The sequence below is a fragment of the Bubalus bubalis genome, chromosome 5 (assembly GCF_019923935.1).
Source record: "Bubalus bubalis isolate 160015118507 breed Murrah chromosome 5, NDDB_SH_1, whole genome shotgun sequence".
Lineage (NCBI taxonomy): Eukaryota > Metazoa > Chordata > Mammalia > Artiodactyla > Bovidae > Bubalus > Bubalus bubalis.
The window spans coordinates 91,895,008-91,916,003 of NC_059161.1; the positions used below are offsets into that span (position 1 = coordinate 91,895,008).

The 20,996-nt window shown below is 39.4% G+C and overlaps 1 protein-coding gene across 31 annotated transcripts in view; it reads left to right on the forward strand.

Annotated features, from left to right (window-relative positions):
* The window catches only part of DLG2 (discs large MAGUK scaffold protein 2), a 2,352,634-nt gene that overhangs the window by 1,468,610 nt on the left and 863,028 nt on the right, over window positions 1-20,996 (forward strand). For all 31 annotated transcript variants that reach the window (XM_045165939.1, XM_045165929.1, XM_045165926.1 and 28 more), the window contains one exon: window positions 4,877-4,930. In XM_045165939.1, the coding sequence (XP_045021874.1) occupies window positions 4,877-4,930 (54 nt within the window). Of the gene's footprint in view, window positions 1-4,876; window positions 4,931-20,996 lie in introns of those variants that run through there.

Below are 20,996 nucleotides of genomic sequence, written 5' to 3' on the forward strand. Positions count from 1 at the left end.
CTCTCTTTATGATTATGAAGCTAAAGGACAGTTACTGTGATATCTTGGAGCAGGCAATCTATGCCAGCTAATAGTCACCTTGAGCTTCTGAGATCTCTACGTGTCTCACTGAAGTCATATACACACACAAATGGACTCGTTTTAAAATTTTCAGTGGCTTCCATTTTAGTCTTGATGCCACACTGTAGATAGAGCCCATGTTACTTCTTGCCTCTTCAGGAGCCTTGTTCTTTAAGTCTGGGAAGATAAGCCAAAGATGCTGGGCCCCCAAAACAGCTCATGAGTTATTCTTGCCATATTTTACCTCCTGTTTAATTTGGCCTACTGACAGCCAGCTGCCTTCTGCTTGCATGTTCCAGGTCAGTTGAAATCCCTGCACGATTCCTAGCCCCATCAATGTTTTTATTCAATTCCTAGTGTATTTAGGTCACTTAGCTGTGTGGGTTTCTCTTCATTTCTAGTTTGCTTCTTAAAAATTTAGTTATAAGGGCTTCCCTGGTAGTCCAGTGGTTAATACTTTTATCTTCCTGTGCAGGGGATATGGGTTCAATCCCTCGTCAGGGAACTAAGATCCCATATGGCTTGTGGCCAGAAGGAAAAATATATATATATATATTGTAACAAATTCAATAAAAGACATTAAAAATGGTCCACATTAAAAAACAAACAAACAAAAACTTAAAAAATAGTTTAGGTATAGGCCTGGATTCAGTCTTCTGACCTTCCCACTGGTTAGCCTGTGCTTGTCAGCAATAAGCCTCACAGACTGGGTTATTTGACTGACCAGCTTCTCTACCACCCCTGCCAGTACCTTGCTTGAAGAGGCTTCCTCTGGTTTGGTGACCACCTGCCCATTTATGTCAAGGTATTTCACACTCTGGCACTTAACAAATATAGCATCAGTTGGAATTAATGAACCCCTTTGAAAATGTGCATTCCTAATGTAAGACTCTTTATTAGTTACATTATCTTGGTGGCAAACAATAGAAGTTTAGTTTTTCATTTACTATCATGAGAAAAGTTAATGATGTACTATTTGACTATCCCATGGGATTCAAGGACAGGAAGGTGGCAGGAATTTATGAATAACTTGATCTATTAATTTGGATTGTATCAGTATTTTCTCTGCTTGCTTCTGTCTTCCCTCTGATTAGCTTTATTCTTCCCTCTTCCTGTAAACTGGCTTTTTCCTTCACTTTCATGCACTGGAGAAGGAAATGGCAACCCACTCCAGTGTTCTTACCTGGAGAATCCCAGGGACGGGGGAGCCTGGTGGGCTGCCGTCTATGGGGTCGCACAGAGTCGGACATGACTGAAATGACTTAGCAGCAGCAGCAGCAGAGAATGTAATATAAAAGGCAAGCCCTTCTTGTCTTATAGTTTGGGTCGCCCAAGTGAGATTCATTTTCTTAAGCCTTTATGTTTACATTCAGACAAGCCTTTAAGCTTCTGATTTAAAGGTCTTCTTTTATCATATGTGATACTGATAACTCTCCAGTTAATGGAAATCAGCAACTTGAAGGGAAATGCTGAAATCTGCTAGATCATCCATTTGATTTAGGGGTTTCACTAAAGAGGACATGCAGTATGGAGAGAGAAGGTGTGTATGGCAAGGCAGTGTGGAGATGACGCTTAGTACTTTAGCTATCAAAGTACCTGGGGACCTGGTTTTCACATGCAGAAACCAAACTAGGCACAGACTCACATGGTGTCCAAGGTGAGAAAAGAAACAGGCAGCAGGACAAGCCAACGCAACATCTGGTGAGAGAAGCACATTCGTGGACCATACCTAGAATTCTCCTGGACTCTGTTCTGCTCCCACTTGGGGCACTCGTTCTCTGCTACTGTGTGCCATTGAGCACCCAGCAGACTATAAGAAGCTTCTGAGAAAATGGTCTGGGGAGGGCTCTGAGGGTTCTGCAGCAGAGCAATGGGATTTTCAGAAAGCCTCATGTAGCAGCTCAGTGGGGGTATTGTGCTATTCAGAACAGCCCACCCTGGTGTCTCCTTGGCGCTCACATCAGGGAGTTGCCAGTGTCAGATGTACCTGATGTATGTGTGTGCTCACACAACCCACAAACATTTGTTCATGCATTTTTAGTGACTGTCATAGATGTAGGAATTAACTGCACTTCTAGATCTTTTTAGCACCAAGAAGGAACAATGAGCTTTTCACATTATACAGATTGTACTTCAGGGTTCACAGACTTTAAATCCTGCATTTATGAACTAATTATTATTTCAAAAAACTGGATAATTCAGTGTTAATGACTGGTTAAAAAAAGATGATAGTAGATATTAGAAAGTCATCACAGTTTTGTTGGTAACATAATATTATCTCAGAAATGCTTTCTAAATCTTACAGAGAGATATTTCCTATGTACTATACTTTATAGCTTCACTTAGTCAATATTTCCTAAGTATTTACTGAGCTCTTTCTGTGTACCCAGGTGCTGTGAAAAATTCTAGGAAAATAAATAATCCTTGTGGTTGCAAGTGTCTAACTGGAAAGACCAAATTTACATACATGAAATGGAAAATAGCAACAGAAACATGCAAAAGTGATAAATGGCGCTGTGTAGGGAATGGATCTATGTGTAAGATTTATTTCCAGACCACATGAATGTAATTTATAAGAGGGTAAAATGAGTTGAAAGTCCCAAATCAAACCAAAGCATATTTTTTGATCAAAGTATAGTAGATAACAAGGAGAAATACAAGTACTGGGTATGATACTCGGAACGTTTTCAGTAGTCAGGTCAAGGAGACAAGATGCAAATCTTTTGGGAGTCCCAGGAGCCAATTAGAAAGCATAGAAGAAATATCATCAAAACAAAAAACCAGAAACCATCAAGGAATTACCAGGTGGCTTTTAACATCTGCTATGCAAAACCCTGCAGCACTTCCTACCTTCAAGGCGGTCTTTAATTTGCCTGGGTCTTACTGGTTGGTCTAGTTAGAGAACTCAAATAACTGTAGAACTCCAGTGGTAGAGACCCCCTAGGTAATGGACTCATAGAACAGCTTAGTGTGCACAAATGGATTTTGAGGTCAGAAAGGCTGCTGTGAAAGCTCAGCTCTCATTTTCTCTGAACCTCAGTTTTCTCATCTGTATCATAGGGATATTAACAATAATGCCTCATCAGTATGGTTTTGTGGCGATTATATGAGGATATATATGCATATTATTATAAATGGACAAGTAGTATGTATTTAATAAATGGTGGTTTTCACGGCCTAATCAGTTCTCTTTAGTGCAGCTGTGCCACGAGCATAGCATTGAGATTACAGGGGCAGGAACAATGCACAAGCCTTCCAGGAATATTATATCCTTATGATAGTCCGTCTTTAAGGGCATTAGCTAGTAACGATATTTAATATTGTGAAATTTACATTTACAAAGCCCATTCAAATATATCACCTCATTTATTCTTCAGACAACCTTTTTAGAAAGTGATTATTTCTATTTCCATTCTACAGAGAAGGAAAATGAGGCAAAGAGAGTTAGTGGGCTTGCCCCAAGATCAGATTACCAAGAAGTTGCTGAGCCCCCAAATCATATAATCAGGAAGTTGTTAAACCAAACCTGAGCCCAGGTCTTCTGACTCCAAACCTCATGTTCATCTCCCTATGCTACAGACTTCTTAACAGTTTTGGGGTAGGTTCCAGTGGAGACTTTTTCCAAAGCCTATGTTTATCCACAAAGTACTTGTTATTAGGAGTTAACAAATAAACCATGAATATTCAGTTGACCCACTATGTAGACATGTGAAGCAGGGTCGTGTTTTCAACGACCAATGATTTTAGTTAAAACTTGGAACTCTGTTCTATAAAATCTGCTGGATTGCCACTTGTTTTGTCTTTCGATTAGGATCCCATAGGCATAGATTGGCATTAGAAAGCTGTTAACTCTTGTTAACTCCAGAGGGCACAGTTAATGAAATGTCCCCAAAGTTGAGCACTTGCGCAAACTACCGTGTCGTATAGGACAGCTCCCGATTAATCATGGTGAGACCATTTCCTCTATCTAAATGAAATCTACAATTTGGGAAGATTAAAGATCCTTTGGGGGATGAAGGAAAAGTTGCTGTGAAAAGTCTAGAAACTAGAAAATAGATCTGCTCAATATTCATGAAGTCAGATTGGCTGATGCAAATAGATTGCAATCTCTTATTTTCTAATGACTTGGCTTGTAGCACTCCTACATCAGTTTTATACAGATTCCCACTCATCTTTAAAAAGAATGGATGCATTTTGTAATTTTTTTTTTTGGAAAAAAGAACTTTAACATATCTAATATGATTTTCTGCCATGTTTGACTAATTTTTAATTTTCTACCTAAGGGTTTCTAAAGCAGATTTTCAAAGGTACATAAATGATAAAAAAATATGACACAGCATGCAAAATAGGTGAATGTATGTAAAATGTCAAAAAGTGAATGCTTCTATTTTGCATGTATACAATGTCCTCACAAAAGCCAGTTTAAAGAAAAGAGTTATAATGTTAGGTTTAATTTTGCTTCCATGAGAGAAAAAATCAAAATCCTTTAGCACAACCATTTCATAAAGAAATGTTTAACTGCTTGCCAAAGTTATTAGAAGTCATTGCCTCTTACACTGCACAAATCCTCACATCCTTGCCTTTTCAGTTCTGTGCTTACTTCATTTTATTATGTGGTCAATGTAGCAAACAAATATTTGAAGGAAGGAGGGTGAAGGGAACTTGGAGTCATTTCATTTATCCCCCTAGCACCTGACATAGTACCTATGCAGGTTCTCAAGAAATACTGTTGAGCTCTTGGTTAAATAAGTTAACAGATCCTATCTCGGAATAGACTACTTGTTATTTAAAATTTTTTTCTACTTCTCTTTTTTAGGCCAGCCCTGCTCCTATAATTGTCAACACAGACACTTTGGACACGATTCCTTATGTAAGTAACATTTTTATTAAGACTATCTTTAAAAACTGGTAGAACTTAATCAACAGAATTTAAAATACAGTACATATTCAGTTTCAACCAATCCAGATAATCTCATGAAATGATGTATAGAATGAGTTTTGTGCATTTTCTTTTGAAATTTGCTAACTCACAGCTTAGGCATGCTGATATTTTCCTCTTTCATCCATTGTTTTGTAAAACACAAGGGTCCATCATGAGAAAAAAACAAGCCGATTATGATCAAATAATATTAGTTTCTTAGGTGTTCACTGAAAAGAGATTGATGAACTTTTCGGGTTTCTTGGTATACCCAAATCAATTTCTATGATAGAATCTGGGTAATCTGGATATAATATATGTTCAATAAATATTTGATGGATTTTGCTAAGCTGCTAATAAGAATTGGAGCAAAACTTTGTGAAGGGAAAGTCTATCTATATCTATCTATATATAATATACAATAAGATGTATGGTTTTATAGAAACATGGAGCATGAGATAATAGGAACAGGCAGGTCTGTAAAGCCCCAGGTTCCTATTCTGAAATATAACCATTATGATGGCCAAAATTCTCAATGACAGAGTCTGGCTGGGTGGAAGTGACTGGAAAGTGGTGCAAAGCACAATGTGGGTGAGTGGTTGACTTATGGAGGTCTAACAGAGCTACGTGAGTGGCCCTAACTGATACGGTAGAGCAGAGCAATTTAGGAAGATGGGACAGATTCAGATGCCTACAGACAAAAGGTTTGAGGCAATGCAAAGGGCTGCAGGCATAATGGACAAGAACAAATACGACCTGGTCTTTGATTAAATGAGTACAAAGTGCTTGGAAAGTACTGGCTATTCTCAGTCTTAGACCCTAACCTCTAATGCCCACAAGGCCCAAGCAAGTCACAGAAACAGATGGATCAGGAAGCAGGGGGAGAGTAGGGAATAGAAAGCACATGACTTTCCAAAGGTGGGGAGATGTAGCAGCAACTTGGCTCCACTGGGTGGGTCCCAAAGGGAAATGGGATCAAGAGTTCCCAGATCATTCCATTTTTCAAGAGAAGTCAGAAATTTGAATTTTTTAATACAGTTTTGCAGGCAACTAACTCTCAGCAGAAGTTCAAACTCTACGTGTACCAAAGCATGTCTAGTCTAAAGGCTGTCCTTCGGGAGACCCCTGCCTTGGAGGAACTGAAAGTCCTGAGCAGATTCTGCAAGCCAGACTGGGCCGCAAGGGAGCGGGGTGCCAGAACAAGGTTGGGACTTGGTTACAGGGACAAGTGATTAAAACTGGGACACAGGGTCAGGACAAGAATAACAGCAAGCTTGACTTAATGCTGAATCACCTGAAGTACTGAACTAGGGCTTTTTAAATCTCTCTGAACAAGAGTCATTTGGGGTCATGCTGGAAATGGGGTTAAGCTTACTGGTAGGAATCAAGTGGCCCCAGTTGTGGAAAGTAAAGGACTCTGTTGGAAGGAAGCAAAGCAATTATTAAAGACACATAATGTTCCTATTCTCTCTGTCACTCTTTCTGCTTTCCTTTCTTTATCAAAGATTTGTATCTGGATTAGACTTTCCTGGTGGCTCAGTGGTAAGGAATCCGCCTACCAATGCGAGAGATATGGGTTCAATCCCTGTATCAGGAAGATCCCCTGGAGAAGGCAGTCACAGCCCACTCCAATATTCTTGCCTGGAAAATCCCAGGATAGAGGTGCCTGGTGGGCTGCAGTCCGTGGGGTCACAAAAGAGTTGAACATGACATAATGACTGAACAACAACAAATATCTGGATTACTGTATACCTGACATTTTTTTAAGTGCTTAACAAATATTAACTCAGTTAATCCTCATAACAACCTACGAGACAGGTACTATTGATTTCTCCATTTTACAGATGAGAAAACTGAGTAATAAAGAGATTAAGTAACTGTCTCACAATTGCATAGGAAGAAGCCGAGCCAAGAAGGAACCTGGGTGTCCTGGCTGTAGAGTGTGAGGCCTTACTTAACTCTGATCTTGTGACTGCTTGTTTCTACCTTCCCTCCCTCCTTTGCTACCTCTCAGCTTAAGAACAAAGTTAGCCCTTGGCAACATGCAGTTTTGGATGGAAGACAGTTTGTCACAGAGGCTTCAATACCCTTGGGAGAGGGATGCGCATGTGCACACACACACACATAATTGTATGCATTATTGTATATATTATATGTAATACATATATAAAAGGATTCTATGTCTTTATTATAGTAAATCTCTTTACTATATGCATTGGCATCATCCAAAGCAGATGAGCATGCTTTGAAGAAGTAGACATGGAGCCCAGAGACTTGGTTTTGTAAGTAAGACTGCTTACTTGCAGTAGATCCATATTATTTCAAAGCCTTCTTTAGGGTTCTCATGACTAACTTCCAGATGCCTTCATGTACAAATAATTTACCAATAAGAATCTAAGAATTTTGAATAGACATGCTGGATTGGTATCCCAACTAATTAGCTAGTAAAATCGGCCAAATATAACAAATTAATTGAAGTGTTCTTGTTCTCTTAAATATAAATTCTTTGATATTTTAAAAATGCATTTCTTAATTGGAAGATAATTGCATTAGTGTGCTGTTTTCTGCCATACAAGAGTGTGGGTCAGTCATAATTATATATATTGTTGTTGGATTTTTTTTTTTTTTGGTTTTAGGAGTACTTTTAATATTGATTTATTTTAATTGGAGGATAATTACAATATTGTAATTTTTTGCTATATATCAGCATGAATTGGCCATAGGTATACAAGTGTAGGATTCAGGATCCCCCCATGCTGAATCCCCCTCCTACCTTAGCCCTTTAGGTTCTATATTGTTGTTGTTCAGTCACTCAGTCATGTCCGACTCCATGACCCCATGGACTGCAGCACACAGGCTTTCCTGTCCTTCACTATCTCCCAGAGTTTGTTTAAACTCGTGTTCATTGAGTTGATGATGCCATCCAATCATCTCATCCTATGTCATTCCCGTCTCCTCCTGCCCTCAATCTTTCCAAGCATTAGGGTCTTTTCCAGTGAGTCAGCTCTTTGCATCAGGTGGCCAAAGTATTAGAGCTTCAGCTTCAGCATCAGTCCTTCCAATGAGTATTCAGAGTTGATTTCCTTTAGAATTGACTGGTTTGATTGCCATACTCTCTAAGGGACTCTCTGGAGTCTCCTCCAGCACCACAGTTCAAAAGCATCAATTCTTCAGCACTTAGTCTTTTTTTATGATCCAATTCTCACATCCATACATGACTGCTAGAAAAATCACAGCATTGATTATACAGACCTTTGTCAGCTTAAGTGATGTCTCTGCTTTTTAATACACTGTCTAGGTTTGTCATAGCTTTTGTTCCAAGGAGTGTCTTTTAATTTCATGGTTGCAGCCACCATCAGCAGTGATTTTGGAGTCCATAAAATAAAGTCTGTCACTGTTTGCACTTTTTTCCCCATCTATTTGCCATGAAGTGATAGGACTGGATGCCATGATCTTAGTGTTTTGAATGTTGAGTTTTAAGCCAGCTTTTTTACTCTCCTCTTTCACCTTCATCAAGAGGTTCTTTAATTCCTCTTTACTTTCTGTCATTAGGGTGGTGTCATCTGCATATCTAAGGTTATTGATATATATATAGATATAGATATAGATATATAAATAAATAGATGTATCTTCTCCCTTTGGAGCCTCCCTCCCCCCTCCCATCCCACCTGACCAAGTCATCACAAGATGCATACTCTAAATATCAATTTTAATATCTGATTTTGAATTCCTCAAAGGGATTTTTAAAAATTATCTTCAACATTTTTGTACATAATCCAAACCCTCTTTGAGCTTCCTTAAGAGTAGGATCTTTAGGGAAGTTTGCTAAATATGGCTAAACTATCCCAGTTCTCATGGCAATGTGTTGTTGAGCTATTCATTTACTCTTTCTGGACCTACATTGATCAATAAGATAGGAATTGCAATATCAACCCCCGAGGTGTTGGTGAGTATCTTAATGAGGTTATGTATGTGAAATTATGCTTTGTTAACTTCTAGTTAATGAGGGTTTATTATTATTTTATTCAGTAAACACTTATGAAGTAACACATGCTAGACTCCAAGAGAACATTAAATATTAATATCTTCCCCCATGTCTCAGAACTATAAATATATTGTGTATTAAAAATGGCAGATTGAGTACACATTGAGATTGACGTAGGTCTAACCCTCCTCTTTGTTCCTGATTCACTGAGTGACCTTGAACAAATCACTGTTCCTTTTGTGGTCTATTTTCTCATTCCCTAGTGTTCTATACTTTGTTTTCCTCTTTTCTGTCTCACATTCTAGTTGTTCACATAATTTTAGTTCTTTTTAATGAAGAAACAATTTCAGAGTTCCCCAGAGCATTTCAGTCATGTTGCATAAGAATATTTCCTTCTTTAAAATATTACCTACATGACAAATTTTAACTAAGTCCTCAAAAATAATTTCAGTATAAGTTAGTGTATTAATTTTGCCAATTAGCAAATTTGGTTTTAGAACTATATGATTCTGGCAGAAATGACTCCCTGGCATACAAGCAAATAGCAGTCAAACAACAGGAGGAAATCTGTGGTCAAAGAAAAGTTTTAAGCAACCATCTAATAAAGGTACAAAAGATATTCAAAGGAAATTCTGCATTATTTTTCTAAGGAAAGTAAGTTAAGGGATCTTAAAACTCTGTAAGTGGTTTTACATTAATGAAGCCAGTAGTGAAGGGGTCACTGACGTTCTTATGCATGAAGGTCTCAGATAAACTCATTCTTGTATGAGGTCATGATAGTTTAGGACCTTAAATGAGACATAGTACAGACAAGCAGGAATCTCCTATCTGAAAGTTAAAATCAGTGAGGGAAAAGCAAGAAGGGAAAATCCCCATTTCAACACTGTGTAGTTTCCATGTTTCACTCAGTCATTTTATGATCTATTGAGGGCTCCCCAGGTGGTTCAGTGGTAAACAACCCACCTGCCAATGCGGAAGATGTAACAGATGGGTTTGATTCCTGGGTTGGGAAGATCCCCTTGAAGGAGGGCATGGCGACCCCCTCCAGTCTTCTTGCCTGGAGAATTTCATACGGAGGGGAGCCTGGAGGACTACAGTCCATGGAGTTGAAAAATAGTCAGACATGACTGACTGAGCACATCACACGTTATATCCCGAATACCATCTTATAACAGGTATGAAAAACACTCTGTTTTTAGAGGTTCCGAGTGAGTAGAGCCTGTGTGTTACCTGTAAGTCCAGCTCCTGTAGGTTGACTTGGTGAAAAGGTAGCATGTTCTCCTCTCTGTATTCTGTAGCCAGTTGGCATGGAAACCTCCTCTCCTGACCATATCCATGCTTCTTCCCTTCCCTTCCTTAACTCAGACTTCTCTGAGTTCTATGACCAACACCATCCAAACAAATACCCTTCTTCCTGCTTTAGGAAAATAAATTTAGAGAGATTCTAGAATGTTGTTTCCCTCCATTCTTCTTTAGTGTTCATTTCATAGTGGTTATATTTAGACCTGTTTTCTGGAAATATACTGTGGGAAGTGGTAAACTCAAAAATCATGAGTTTTGAATCTTGTTAAGTAACTTGGATTTCAATGGATGCAAACCTCTCATCTTACAGATATAGTTATTCTAGCTCAACTAGAAAATGGTAGAGTTTGGTCTACCATTTACTGTTACTCCACGTAACAGTCAATTTTTGGTGTGTAACCGGCAACCACAAAACCAATGATGTATAATAGTAAGTATTTATTTCTTCCATAAGAGTTTGCTGGTTGGCTGAGCTAGCTGCTTCAGGCTGAAGATTGCCAAATTGGCTGGGGTATTACTGCTTCACATATTTGATTCTGGGGCCCAAGGGGTGGGACATACCCAAAGTATGTTATTTTCACTGTGATGAAAGAGGACACGCCCAAGACACAAGCCCAGATATAGCCCCTGCTCACATCATATCCACTAACACCCTAGTGGCTAAAGCAAGTCATATTGCCAAGTTCAAAGTGGAGGAAGGAGTGAATATTTGCTGAACAGGAAACTAACTTCTTGTTTAATTTCACCAAAACTTTAAATAAAATGGCTAAGAATGTGTATATGACCCATTGTGAAAAAAAAAAAAAAGTTAAAAAAGAAGGAATCTTGGTATTTAAAAGTATTAGGAATAAACAATTAAAATGTCGAAGGGACCTGATTCAAGTGACACAGGGAATGGGTGTCTACATTATTGAGGATGTTTAAGGGAAAATATGGAAAAATAAAAGGAACATCCAGCAAGTGTTGGCAGTATGATGATTTTACTTCCCTGTGAGACACTTTGTTGTCTGAAACTTTGTTTCCAGAGATAGAAATAATAATGGAGACGAGGCAATTTGTTCCAGAAATTTCAGAACTGTGTCTTCCCTCCCAGGAAAGTGAGGGAGAGAGAGAAGGAGAGGAAAGAGGTTACAAAAATGTTGAGAGTCTTTAGTAGTATCATCCATCGTATTGATATTTGACTGCCAAGAAGATCATTTATATAAAAGCTATTTAAAAACCATCATAATATTCTTATAATATTCCCAGTGAGAGTTTTGTAGAGCACTTTAAATGTGGAAGGTCACTGGGTGCGGATACAGCTATAACTCTGGGGCGGAGGACAATAGAGGAGTTTAATGGGGATAAAACAGACAAAGGAAAGGCTGGCAGTGTGAGTGAAGGTTGGTGAGAAGGGAAGGGAATGAGAGAAAAGATAATGTGGACTCTGGGACATAGAGAAGCAATCAAATTAGCAGTGAGGTTCAGTTGGGAGCCAAAGAATGGGCTGGAGAGTAGGAGGTGTTATTGAGCGAGGTTAATAAATGGCATTTCTGATTGATCCCAGGGGCAAGAAACCGAAAGTAAGAGCCCTCTGAGGACGGAGTTGCTGTATTGTGGAGATGGGATGACCAAGCACTTGGTCATAGAACTGGCCAGTTAGGCATGAATTTATTTGAGTCACTTTGTACAATAATAGACCCTGGTGATTTAGGCTACTATTCACTTTTAATTGGATGGTTTTTCAGAATTATCCACGAATGGAGAGAAAGCAGAATTGTTTGTTTCTTTGAACAATTCTAGTGGTGAAATAGTTTGGAAGAACTTGATGATTTTAGTGCATTTTCTGAGTTGGGTTTGACTCTATTGCGAACCCATGGACTGTAGCCCACCAGGCTCCTCTTGCAGGCAAGAATACTGGAGTAGGTTGCTAATTCCTTCTCTAGGGGATCTTCCCAACACAGGGATCAAACCCATATCTCCTGAATTGGCAGGCAGATTCTTTACCACTGAGCCACCTGGGAAGTCCATTTAGTATATTTAGTTTTCAGCAAACAAGTTTGTTTCTTTTTGTGGTTTTTCCCATAAACACTGTTAAAACTGTGTTGTTGATATTTTTATCTGCTGGATTTGTAGTTTATCTAGAAATGAAAAATCTTTATCTGCCAGAAAACAGCTTCATACTGGCTTAAATATGCCCATCAGGCAATAGGAATTTAGCAATAGAGGCAAAGCTATCAATATTTGGTCCACCATCCAATCTAGCCAATCTAAATCCATTTCTCAACTGCCACACTCAGCCAATCCCTTTCCATTTGTTATTTTGCTCTAAAAGGCAAAAGATGGAATATCATAGTATTTCTCAAATATTAATGTAGGTAAAAATCTTCTTAGTTCAGTTCAGTCGCTCAGTCGTGTCTGACTCTTTGCGACCCCATGAATTGCAGCACGCCAGGCCTCCCTGTCCATCACCAACTCCCGGAGTTCACTCAAACTCACGTCCATTGAGTCAGCGATGGCATCCAGCCATCTCATCCTCTGTCGTCCCCTTCTCCTCCTGCCCCCAATCCCTCCCAGCATCAGAGTCTTTTCCAATGAGTCAACTCTTTGCATGAGGTGGCCAAAGTACTGGAGTTTCAGCTTTAGCATCATTCCTTCCAAAGAACACCCAGGGCTGATCTCCTTTAGAATGGACTGGTTGGATCTCCTTGCAGAATCCAAGGGACTCTCAAGAGTCTTCTCCAACACCACCGTTCAAAAGTATCAATTCTTCGGCGCTCAGCTTTCTTCACAGAAGCAGATACTGATTTAGTAGGTTTGGAAATGGATCCTGAGAGTCTTCATTTCTAATAAGCTTCCAGGTGAAGCTGATGTTCAATTGTGCATCATACTTTGCATCACACTTTGTGTAACAAGAGTCTAATGAGAGAGACTAGGCTTTGAATTCAGAAGCAACTGGGTTCTAAGCCCACCTCTGCTAGTACTTGCCTAAGTTTTGGTTAAGTCAAATTACCCATCGAAACCACTCTTTTATTATTTGTTAAATGAGAATAATATGTGCCTTTCAGAAGTTATTATTCTTCCTAGGATATAGAAGATGCTTAATAGTTCATTGTAAGACTGGGTGGAGGGGTTCCTTTGATAAAACAGAGCATGCCTTTGACTTAATCTGGAGCTCCTGAGACAAGAAATAGCTGGTTCAGCGGTAGGACCAATAGCAGTTAGGTACTGCTCCCATGGGCCTACCTCCATCTAGATCTTTGCTATTTGAAATGTGACCCATTGACTAGAAACATCATTATTAGCTGGAAGCTTATGAGCACAGAATCTTAAGTTCCCACTGAAGACTTATTAAATCTGTGTTTTTAAGAACTCCAGTGATTGATATTCATCTTAAAGTTTGAGAAGCTAGTCAGTATGGCAGAAACATTTTTTTGATTTGGATCCAGCTGTCTTTGTTCTTTCCCCACACCTTTTGGTCTGCACTTGGGGCAACTGCCCTTTTCACTTGTTCACTTTAAGCATATGCATAGGAAACGTATCTATAGGAAAAAGAATCAGTTCAATGGATAGAGACATATTTAGGGGCCAAGCTTCTAGACCTGTTCTCTCCAAGACAGTAGCTATAAGCCTCGTGTGGTTATTTAAATTTATTAACATAATATAAAATTTAAAATTAAGTTTCTCAGTCTTACTAGCCACATTTGAAGTGCTCAGTAGCCAATATGGTAAATACCATATTCAACAGTGTGGATATAGAATACAGTCATCATTCCAGAAAGTTCTATTGGACAGAGCTCTTCTAGATATTAAGAAAGAAATAGAGAGGAAGACACTAATATTTATTGTGACCCCATGAATTGCAGCACGCCAGGCCTCCTATTTTATTCTAGGTGTTTTATATATATATATATATATTATCTAATTAAAGATATAAATTTGGAAAACTCAGCAGTGGCCACAGGACTGGAAAAGGTCAGTTTTCATTCTAATCCCAAAGAAAGGCAATGCCAAAGAATGCTCAAACTACTGCACAATTGCACTCATCTCACACGCTAGTAAAGTAATGCTCAAAATTCTCCAAGCCAGGCTTCAGCAATACATGAACTGTGAACTTCCACATGTTCAAGCTGGTTTTAGAAAAGGCAGAGGAACCAGAGATCAAATTGCTAACATCCGCTGGATCATGGAAAAAGCAAGAGAGTTCCAGAAAAACATCTATTTCTGCTTTATTGACTATGCCAAAGCCTTTGACTGTGTGGATCACAAGAAACTGTGGACAATTCTGAAAGAGATGGGAATACCAGACCACCTGATCTGCCTCTTGAGAAATTTGTATGCAGGTCAGGAAGCAACAGTTAGAACAGGACATGGAACAACAGACTGGTTCCAAATAGGAAAAGGAGTATGTCAAGGCTGTCTATTGTCACCCTGCTTATTTAACTTATATGCAGAGTACATCATGAGAAATGCTGGGCTGGAAGAAGCACAAGCTGGAATCAAGATTGCCGGGAGAAATATCAATAACCTTAGATATGCAGATGACACCACCCTTATGGCAGAAATTAAAGAGGAACTAAAGAGCCTCTTGAAAGTGAAAGAGGAGAGTGAAAAAGTTGGCTTAAAGCTCAACATTCAGAAAACGAAGATCATGGCATCTGGTCCCATTACTTCATGGGAAATAGATGGGGAAACAGTGGAAACAGTGTCAGACTTTATTTTTTTGGGCTCCAAAATCACTGCAGATGATGACCGCAGCCATGAAATTAAAAGACTCTTACACCTTGGAAGGAAAGTTATGACTAACCTAGATAGCATATTTGAAAGCAGAGACATTATTATTCCAACAAAGGTCCATCTTGTCAAGGCTATGGTTCTCCCAGTGGTTATGTATGGATGTGAGAGTTCGACTGTGAAGAAAGCTGAGCGCCGAAGAATTGATGCTTTTGAACTGTGGTGTTGGAGAAGACTCTTGAGAGTCCCTTGGACTGCAAGGAGATCCAACCAGTCCATTCTAAAGGAGATCAGCCCTGGGTGTTCTTTGGAAGGAATGATGCTAAAGCTGAAACTCCAGTACTTTGGCCACCTCATGCAAAGAGTTGACTCATTGGAAAAGACTCGGATGCTGGGAGGGATTGGGGGCAGGAGGAGAAGGGGAAAACAGAGGATGAGATGGCTGGATGGCATCAACGACTCGATGTTCATGAGTTTGAGTGAACTCCGGGAGTTGGTGATGGACAGGGAGGCCTGGCATGCTGGAATTCATGGGGTCACAAAGAGTCAGACACGACTGAGCAACTGAACTGAACTGAATTAATGATATAATTACTCTCCCAAGTTTTATGAGTTGGTTTCATTTCCATCTTCTTAGACTTGAGTATTTTTAAATCATCTAAATAATCATCGCTCTCCTAGGAAATTGTGGGGTATGTTCATGTGGAATACATGGTCCCTGTCCTCATGGCCCTTAAATGTTTATTAAACTTGAAGGTTCTTCTACATGACAACATGGAGGTAAATGCAAGCAATACTGAAAGTTTTCTTAAAAGTTCAGTGATTCTCCTGTAAGTTTCTTTCTGTGAAATAAACTTCCATATAAACTGGAATAATTCCTTTTTAAAAAAATCAAGAAATAGGTAGAAGACAGCTGATCTACTTATCCATTCAGAAATCGACTTCAATCTTTTTTCCTTGTGGTTCCCTTATAGAGGGCACTTTGCTGGCCACTCTACTCACAACTGCTCATCAACATACCCATCACTCCCTGCACGTGGCCTTGCCATATCACACCTAAGGTGGGAAACGGAGAGAAAGTGACAGTGGTCCAAGGGAAGAATGTGAGGATGGATGTGAGTCACTCTTAAGGTACACGCCACACATACCCAGGCAGAGAAGCCACTGTTGCTCCAAGGAGCTCAGCCTGGCAGAGCAGGTTAAGAACAACGTAGAAAGTCCTGGGAAGGATTTGTATAGTTTCTCTATGACATTGCTACTCAAGAGGCAGTGTCTGAACTGGTAGCCTCAGATTTTCCCAGGCAGATTACTAGAACTGCAGAATCTCCAGCCCCACCGTGGACCTAAAGAATCAGAATCTCTGAGGTAAGGGCCAAGGAGTCTACATGGTTTTACAAGCATCCCAGGTGATTCTTATACACCCTAAAATTTGAGAGATGCTAGCAGACACCTGAAGAAGCGTCTGCATGGCAGACTGAAGAAGGGGTGAAGGGTAGGGGAGGAAATACTGCATACAGGAAGCATGAAATAAAGCTACAGAGACTCGCTACAGTACAGTGTAACACACTTAGATTAATCTGAGCCAGCATTTAGTCCCCGTGTTGTTTCTTTAATCATATAGGATGCTTTTTAAAAGCAGGGTCTCTCATGGTCTATTGGAATCTAGCAGATAATGCATAGTGACAGCATGGTTCATTCTAACTCATCCAAAATGATTCAGCTTTAAATAATGCTTCTTCAGGGAAGCCAGGTTAGACATAGTATCCCCTGTAGATGCTTCTACTTCAGATTCTGCTTTCGCTTCATAGAATTTATCATGTGTTTGTGTTAAGTCACTTCAGTTGTATCCATATCTTTGTGGCCTTGTGGGCTGTAGCCTGCCAGGCTCCTCTGTCCATAGGATTCTCTAGACAAGAATACTGGAGTGGGTTGCTATGCCCTCCTGCATGGGGATCTTCCCAACCCAGGAATGGAACCCATGTCTGTTAGGTCTTCTACATTGGTAGGTGGGTTCTTTACCACTAGCACCACCTGGGAGGCCCCCAAATTTCTCATGCTACCTTATAACTCAGACATAACTGAGCGGCTAAGCGCGCACACGCTCATGCGCACACACACCCCTACCTTATAGCTGTTCTCTAATGACTGATCAGATCAGATCAGATCAGATCAGTCACTCAGTCGTGTCCAACTCTTTGCGACCCCATGAATCGCAGCACGCCAGGCCTCCCTGTCCATCACCAACTCCTGGAGTTCACTCAGACTCACGTCCATCGAGTCAGTGATGCCATCCAGCCATCTCATCCTCTGTCGTCCCCTTCTCTTGCCCTCAATCCCTCCCAGCATCAGAGTCTTTTCCAATGAGTCAACTCTTCACATGAGGTGGCCAAAGTACTGGAGTTTCAGCTTTAGCATCATTCCTTCCAAAGAACACCCAGGGCTGATCTCCTTTAGAATGGACTGGTTGGATCTCCTTGCAGTCCAAGGGACTCTCAAGAGTCTTCTCCAAGACCACAGTTCAAAAGCATCAATTCTTTGGCGCTCAGCCTTCTTCACAGTCGAACTCTCACATCCATACATGATCACTGGAAAAACCATAGCCTTGACTAGACGAACCTTTTTTGGCAAAGTAATGACTCTGCTTTTGAATGTGCTATCTAGATTAGGAATAACTTTCCTTCCAAGGAGTAAGCATCTTTTAATTTCATGGCTGTAGTCACCATCTGCAGTGATTTTGGAGCCCAAAAAAATAAAGTCTGACACTGTTTCCACTGTTTCTCCATCTATTTCCCATGAAGTGGTGGGACCAGATGCCATGATCTTCGTTTTCTGAATGTTGAGCTTTAAGCCAACTTTTTCACTCTCCTCTTTCACTTTCATCAAGAGGCTTTTGAGTTCCTCTTCACTTTCTGCCATAAGGGTGGTGTCATCTGCATATCTGAGGTTATTGATATTTCTCCCGGCAATCTTGATTCCAGCTTGTGTTTCTTCCAGTCCAGCATTTCTCATGATGTACTCTGCATATAATTTAAATAAGCAGGGTGACAATATACAGCCTTGACATACTCCTTTTCCTATTTGGAACCAGTCTGTTATTCCATGTCCTGTTCTAACTGTTGCTTCCTGACCTGCATACAAATTTCTCAAGAGGCAGATCAGGTGGTCTGGTATTCCCATCTCTTTCAGAATTGTCCACAGTTTCTTGTGATCCACACAGTCAAAGGCTTTGGCATAGTCAATAAAGCAGAAATAGATGTTTTTCTGGAACTCTCTTGCTTTTTCCATGATCCAGCGGATGTTAGCAATTTGATCTCTGGTTCCTCTGCCTTTTCTAAAACCAGCTTGAACATGTGGAAGTTCACAGTTCATGTATTGCTGAAGCCTGGCTTGGAGAATTTTGAGCATTACTTTACTAGCGTGTGAGATGAGTGCAACTGTGTGGTAGTTTGAGCATTCTTTGGTATTACCTTTCTTTGGGATTAGAATGAAAACTGACCTTTCCCAGTCCTGTGGCCACTGCTGAGTTTTCCAAATTTGCTGGCATATTGAATGCAGCACTTTCACAGCATCATCTTTCAGGATTTGAAATAGCTCAACTGGAATTCTAATGACTGATACTTCTTCCTAGAATATAAACACCTCAGGCACATAGGGAAAATTTACTTAATCTTTCCCACCATTGTACCTCTATAAACTTGCATATTTTTGCTGGATTGGCTCTCTGAATAAATGAATGAACAAAGATGTTTGAAAACTGCTTTAAGGGAATCTGCTATAAAGAGCCATCTCATTTGAGGAAGTCAGGGAAAGGTAGAATTTTAGCTGGCTCTTGAAGAGTAAGATGTATCCAGGCAAAGTAGAGAAAATACATTTTAGGGAGAGGAAACGGTATGGGCAAAGATCATACATCTGGAAACTCATATGTCCTGACTTCTGTGTGGCTGAAGCTTAGAGCAGCAGTGTAGCATGAAGCTGGAAGGGTAAGGCTGAGTCTGATTAAGAAGACCTTGTTTGCTTGATATGAGATTTAGACCTTTCTGTGGTCCAGTAGTATCAGCTTTGGATGTGTTTGAGAATTTGTAGATATCTTTTTTTTCACTGCTGTACCTCTTGTTCTGTGCCTACTTTTGTGGTTGGTGCTCTGAAATATATATTGAATAAACAAAGCCAAGAAGCAATAGTGATTACTTACAAAAAATGAGTCATAAGCTTTTCCTGAGCCTTTTCTGTGCTTCCTTATCACACTGCTGTTGCTGGCTTTGTTCCATTAGCCTAGAAAGCCTTATCCTCCATGTCCATATATTAAGATCCCATTAAATTATCACCTCTGTCAGGAAGCCCTCATCAGTCCTTCTATGCACAATTAATGTCTTCTTCCTCCTTATTTTATAGTGTTTTCTCACAGGAGGTTGCCTCCTTTAGTGGAAAGAGGATAGACATTGGGCTCTTTTGATCCTACCATACATTAGCTGGTTAACCTTGGAAAACTGACTTCTCTGATACTTTTCCCTCATCTTTTCCCTCAAGTAGAAGGAGTAGTAACTGTCTTGCATGGTGTATTATTTAGTATATATTTTCATATACATTTTGCAGAGACCAAAATAACAGTGCTCTTGCAAGACAGAAATGTATTTCTCCCACCTATAATAGTCCGTGAGTGAGTTTCCAGAACTGGAGAATCTGAATTGCTCTAAGGTCTTAAGTGGACCTGAGCTCCTTATCTACTTGCTCTGGCATCCTTGAATGTTGCCTTTGTGCACGTAGCCTCCATGATGACATAGCAAGAAGCAGGTGGGCAGAATTACAGCATGGCTCCTCCCTTTGAAAGCACCTCTGAGAAGTTGGAAAGACAATTTCCCATTCTATCCTAAGGATTATAACTTAGGCACAAAGCCACACCTAGCTGCAATGGATGGCCAAATGTAAATAATCTTCATTCTGAGCTGACATGGGCCCAGATAAAAATTGAAGATCCCATCCTATGGAAGGAAAGGACACTAAATATTTGGGGACTACCAGTGGTCTCTGCCACACAGCATAATTAGTTATCTTTTCCAGTATGAGAGCTTTCTCCCAGGAAATGCTAAAGATGATCTATGAAGTACCAGATGCTTTTTCTTTATATTTTCTCATCATTTCTAATATCAACATTTGAATATACTTTATAATAAATATGTTTTATCAATTTGTACAGATTTATACTCTAGTGCATATAAAATGCATGCTCACACATGTTTTAGAGAGAGAAAAACTCAAAAAAACTATAGCAATCACTGGTTGGAAGCATTAGAAACAACAATTAGATATTGCCTGCTCATAATAAATATTGAACAAGTGATGACCATTGTTGTGCAAAATACTATTTACAACATTCTTCCTTGTTTAATAATCATTCAATATTATCCAAAATATTTAGCTTATCTTTAAATTCCAGTGATTTAATCTCAACTCAAATTTAATCTCAAATCTAAACTCATGTCTGTGTGTAGAGTAGGAGTTCAATTAAAGTTGAATTTTTCACTGTTGTATTCAGCTGTATTATTCAAATTTAGATGTTTTGATAGAGAATACATTTTTTAATCTAAAAAAATAACTTGCCAGGAAAATGTATGTGCTTTAATTTGAACCACATGACCGTGTGGATTGAGATGCTTGCTGCCATCTAAGAGTGGGGTGCCAAATTTATCAGCTTAATTTGCAAAAGTTTAACATGCTTGTTCATAAAAACTACTTTCAAAGTAAATTCTTTTAAAATACTTTTTTTCTTCATGTGCAGTTTTGAAATAAAAATAGAGGCAGTCATATATGATAAAGGAGATCACAGTTAGTTGGGTGAGCTCAAATAGAAGAAAGAGAAAAGAAGAGTGATGGTTGAGTAAAAAGCAAAATCAGTAAAGGACAGGATATCAGAGTAATAAAGAGAAATGGATTAAAATCTTTATACCATTTTCCTTCCATTTTAAGCACATTATCATTGCAATGAAATTAGAAACCCCTACTTCAAAAAAAAAAAAAAGC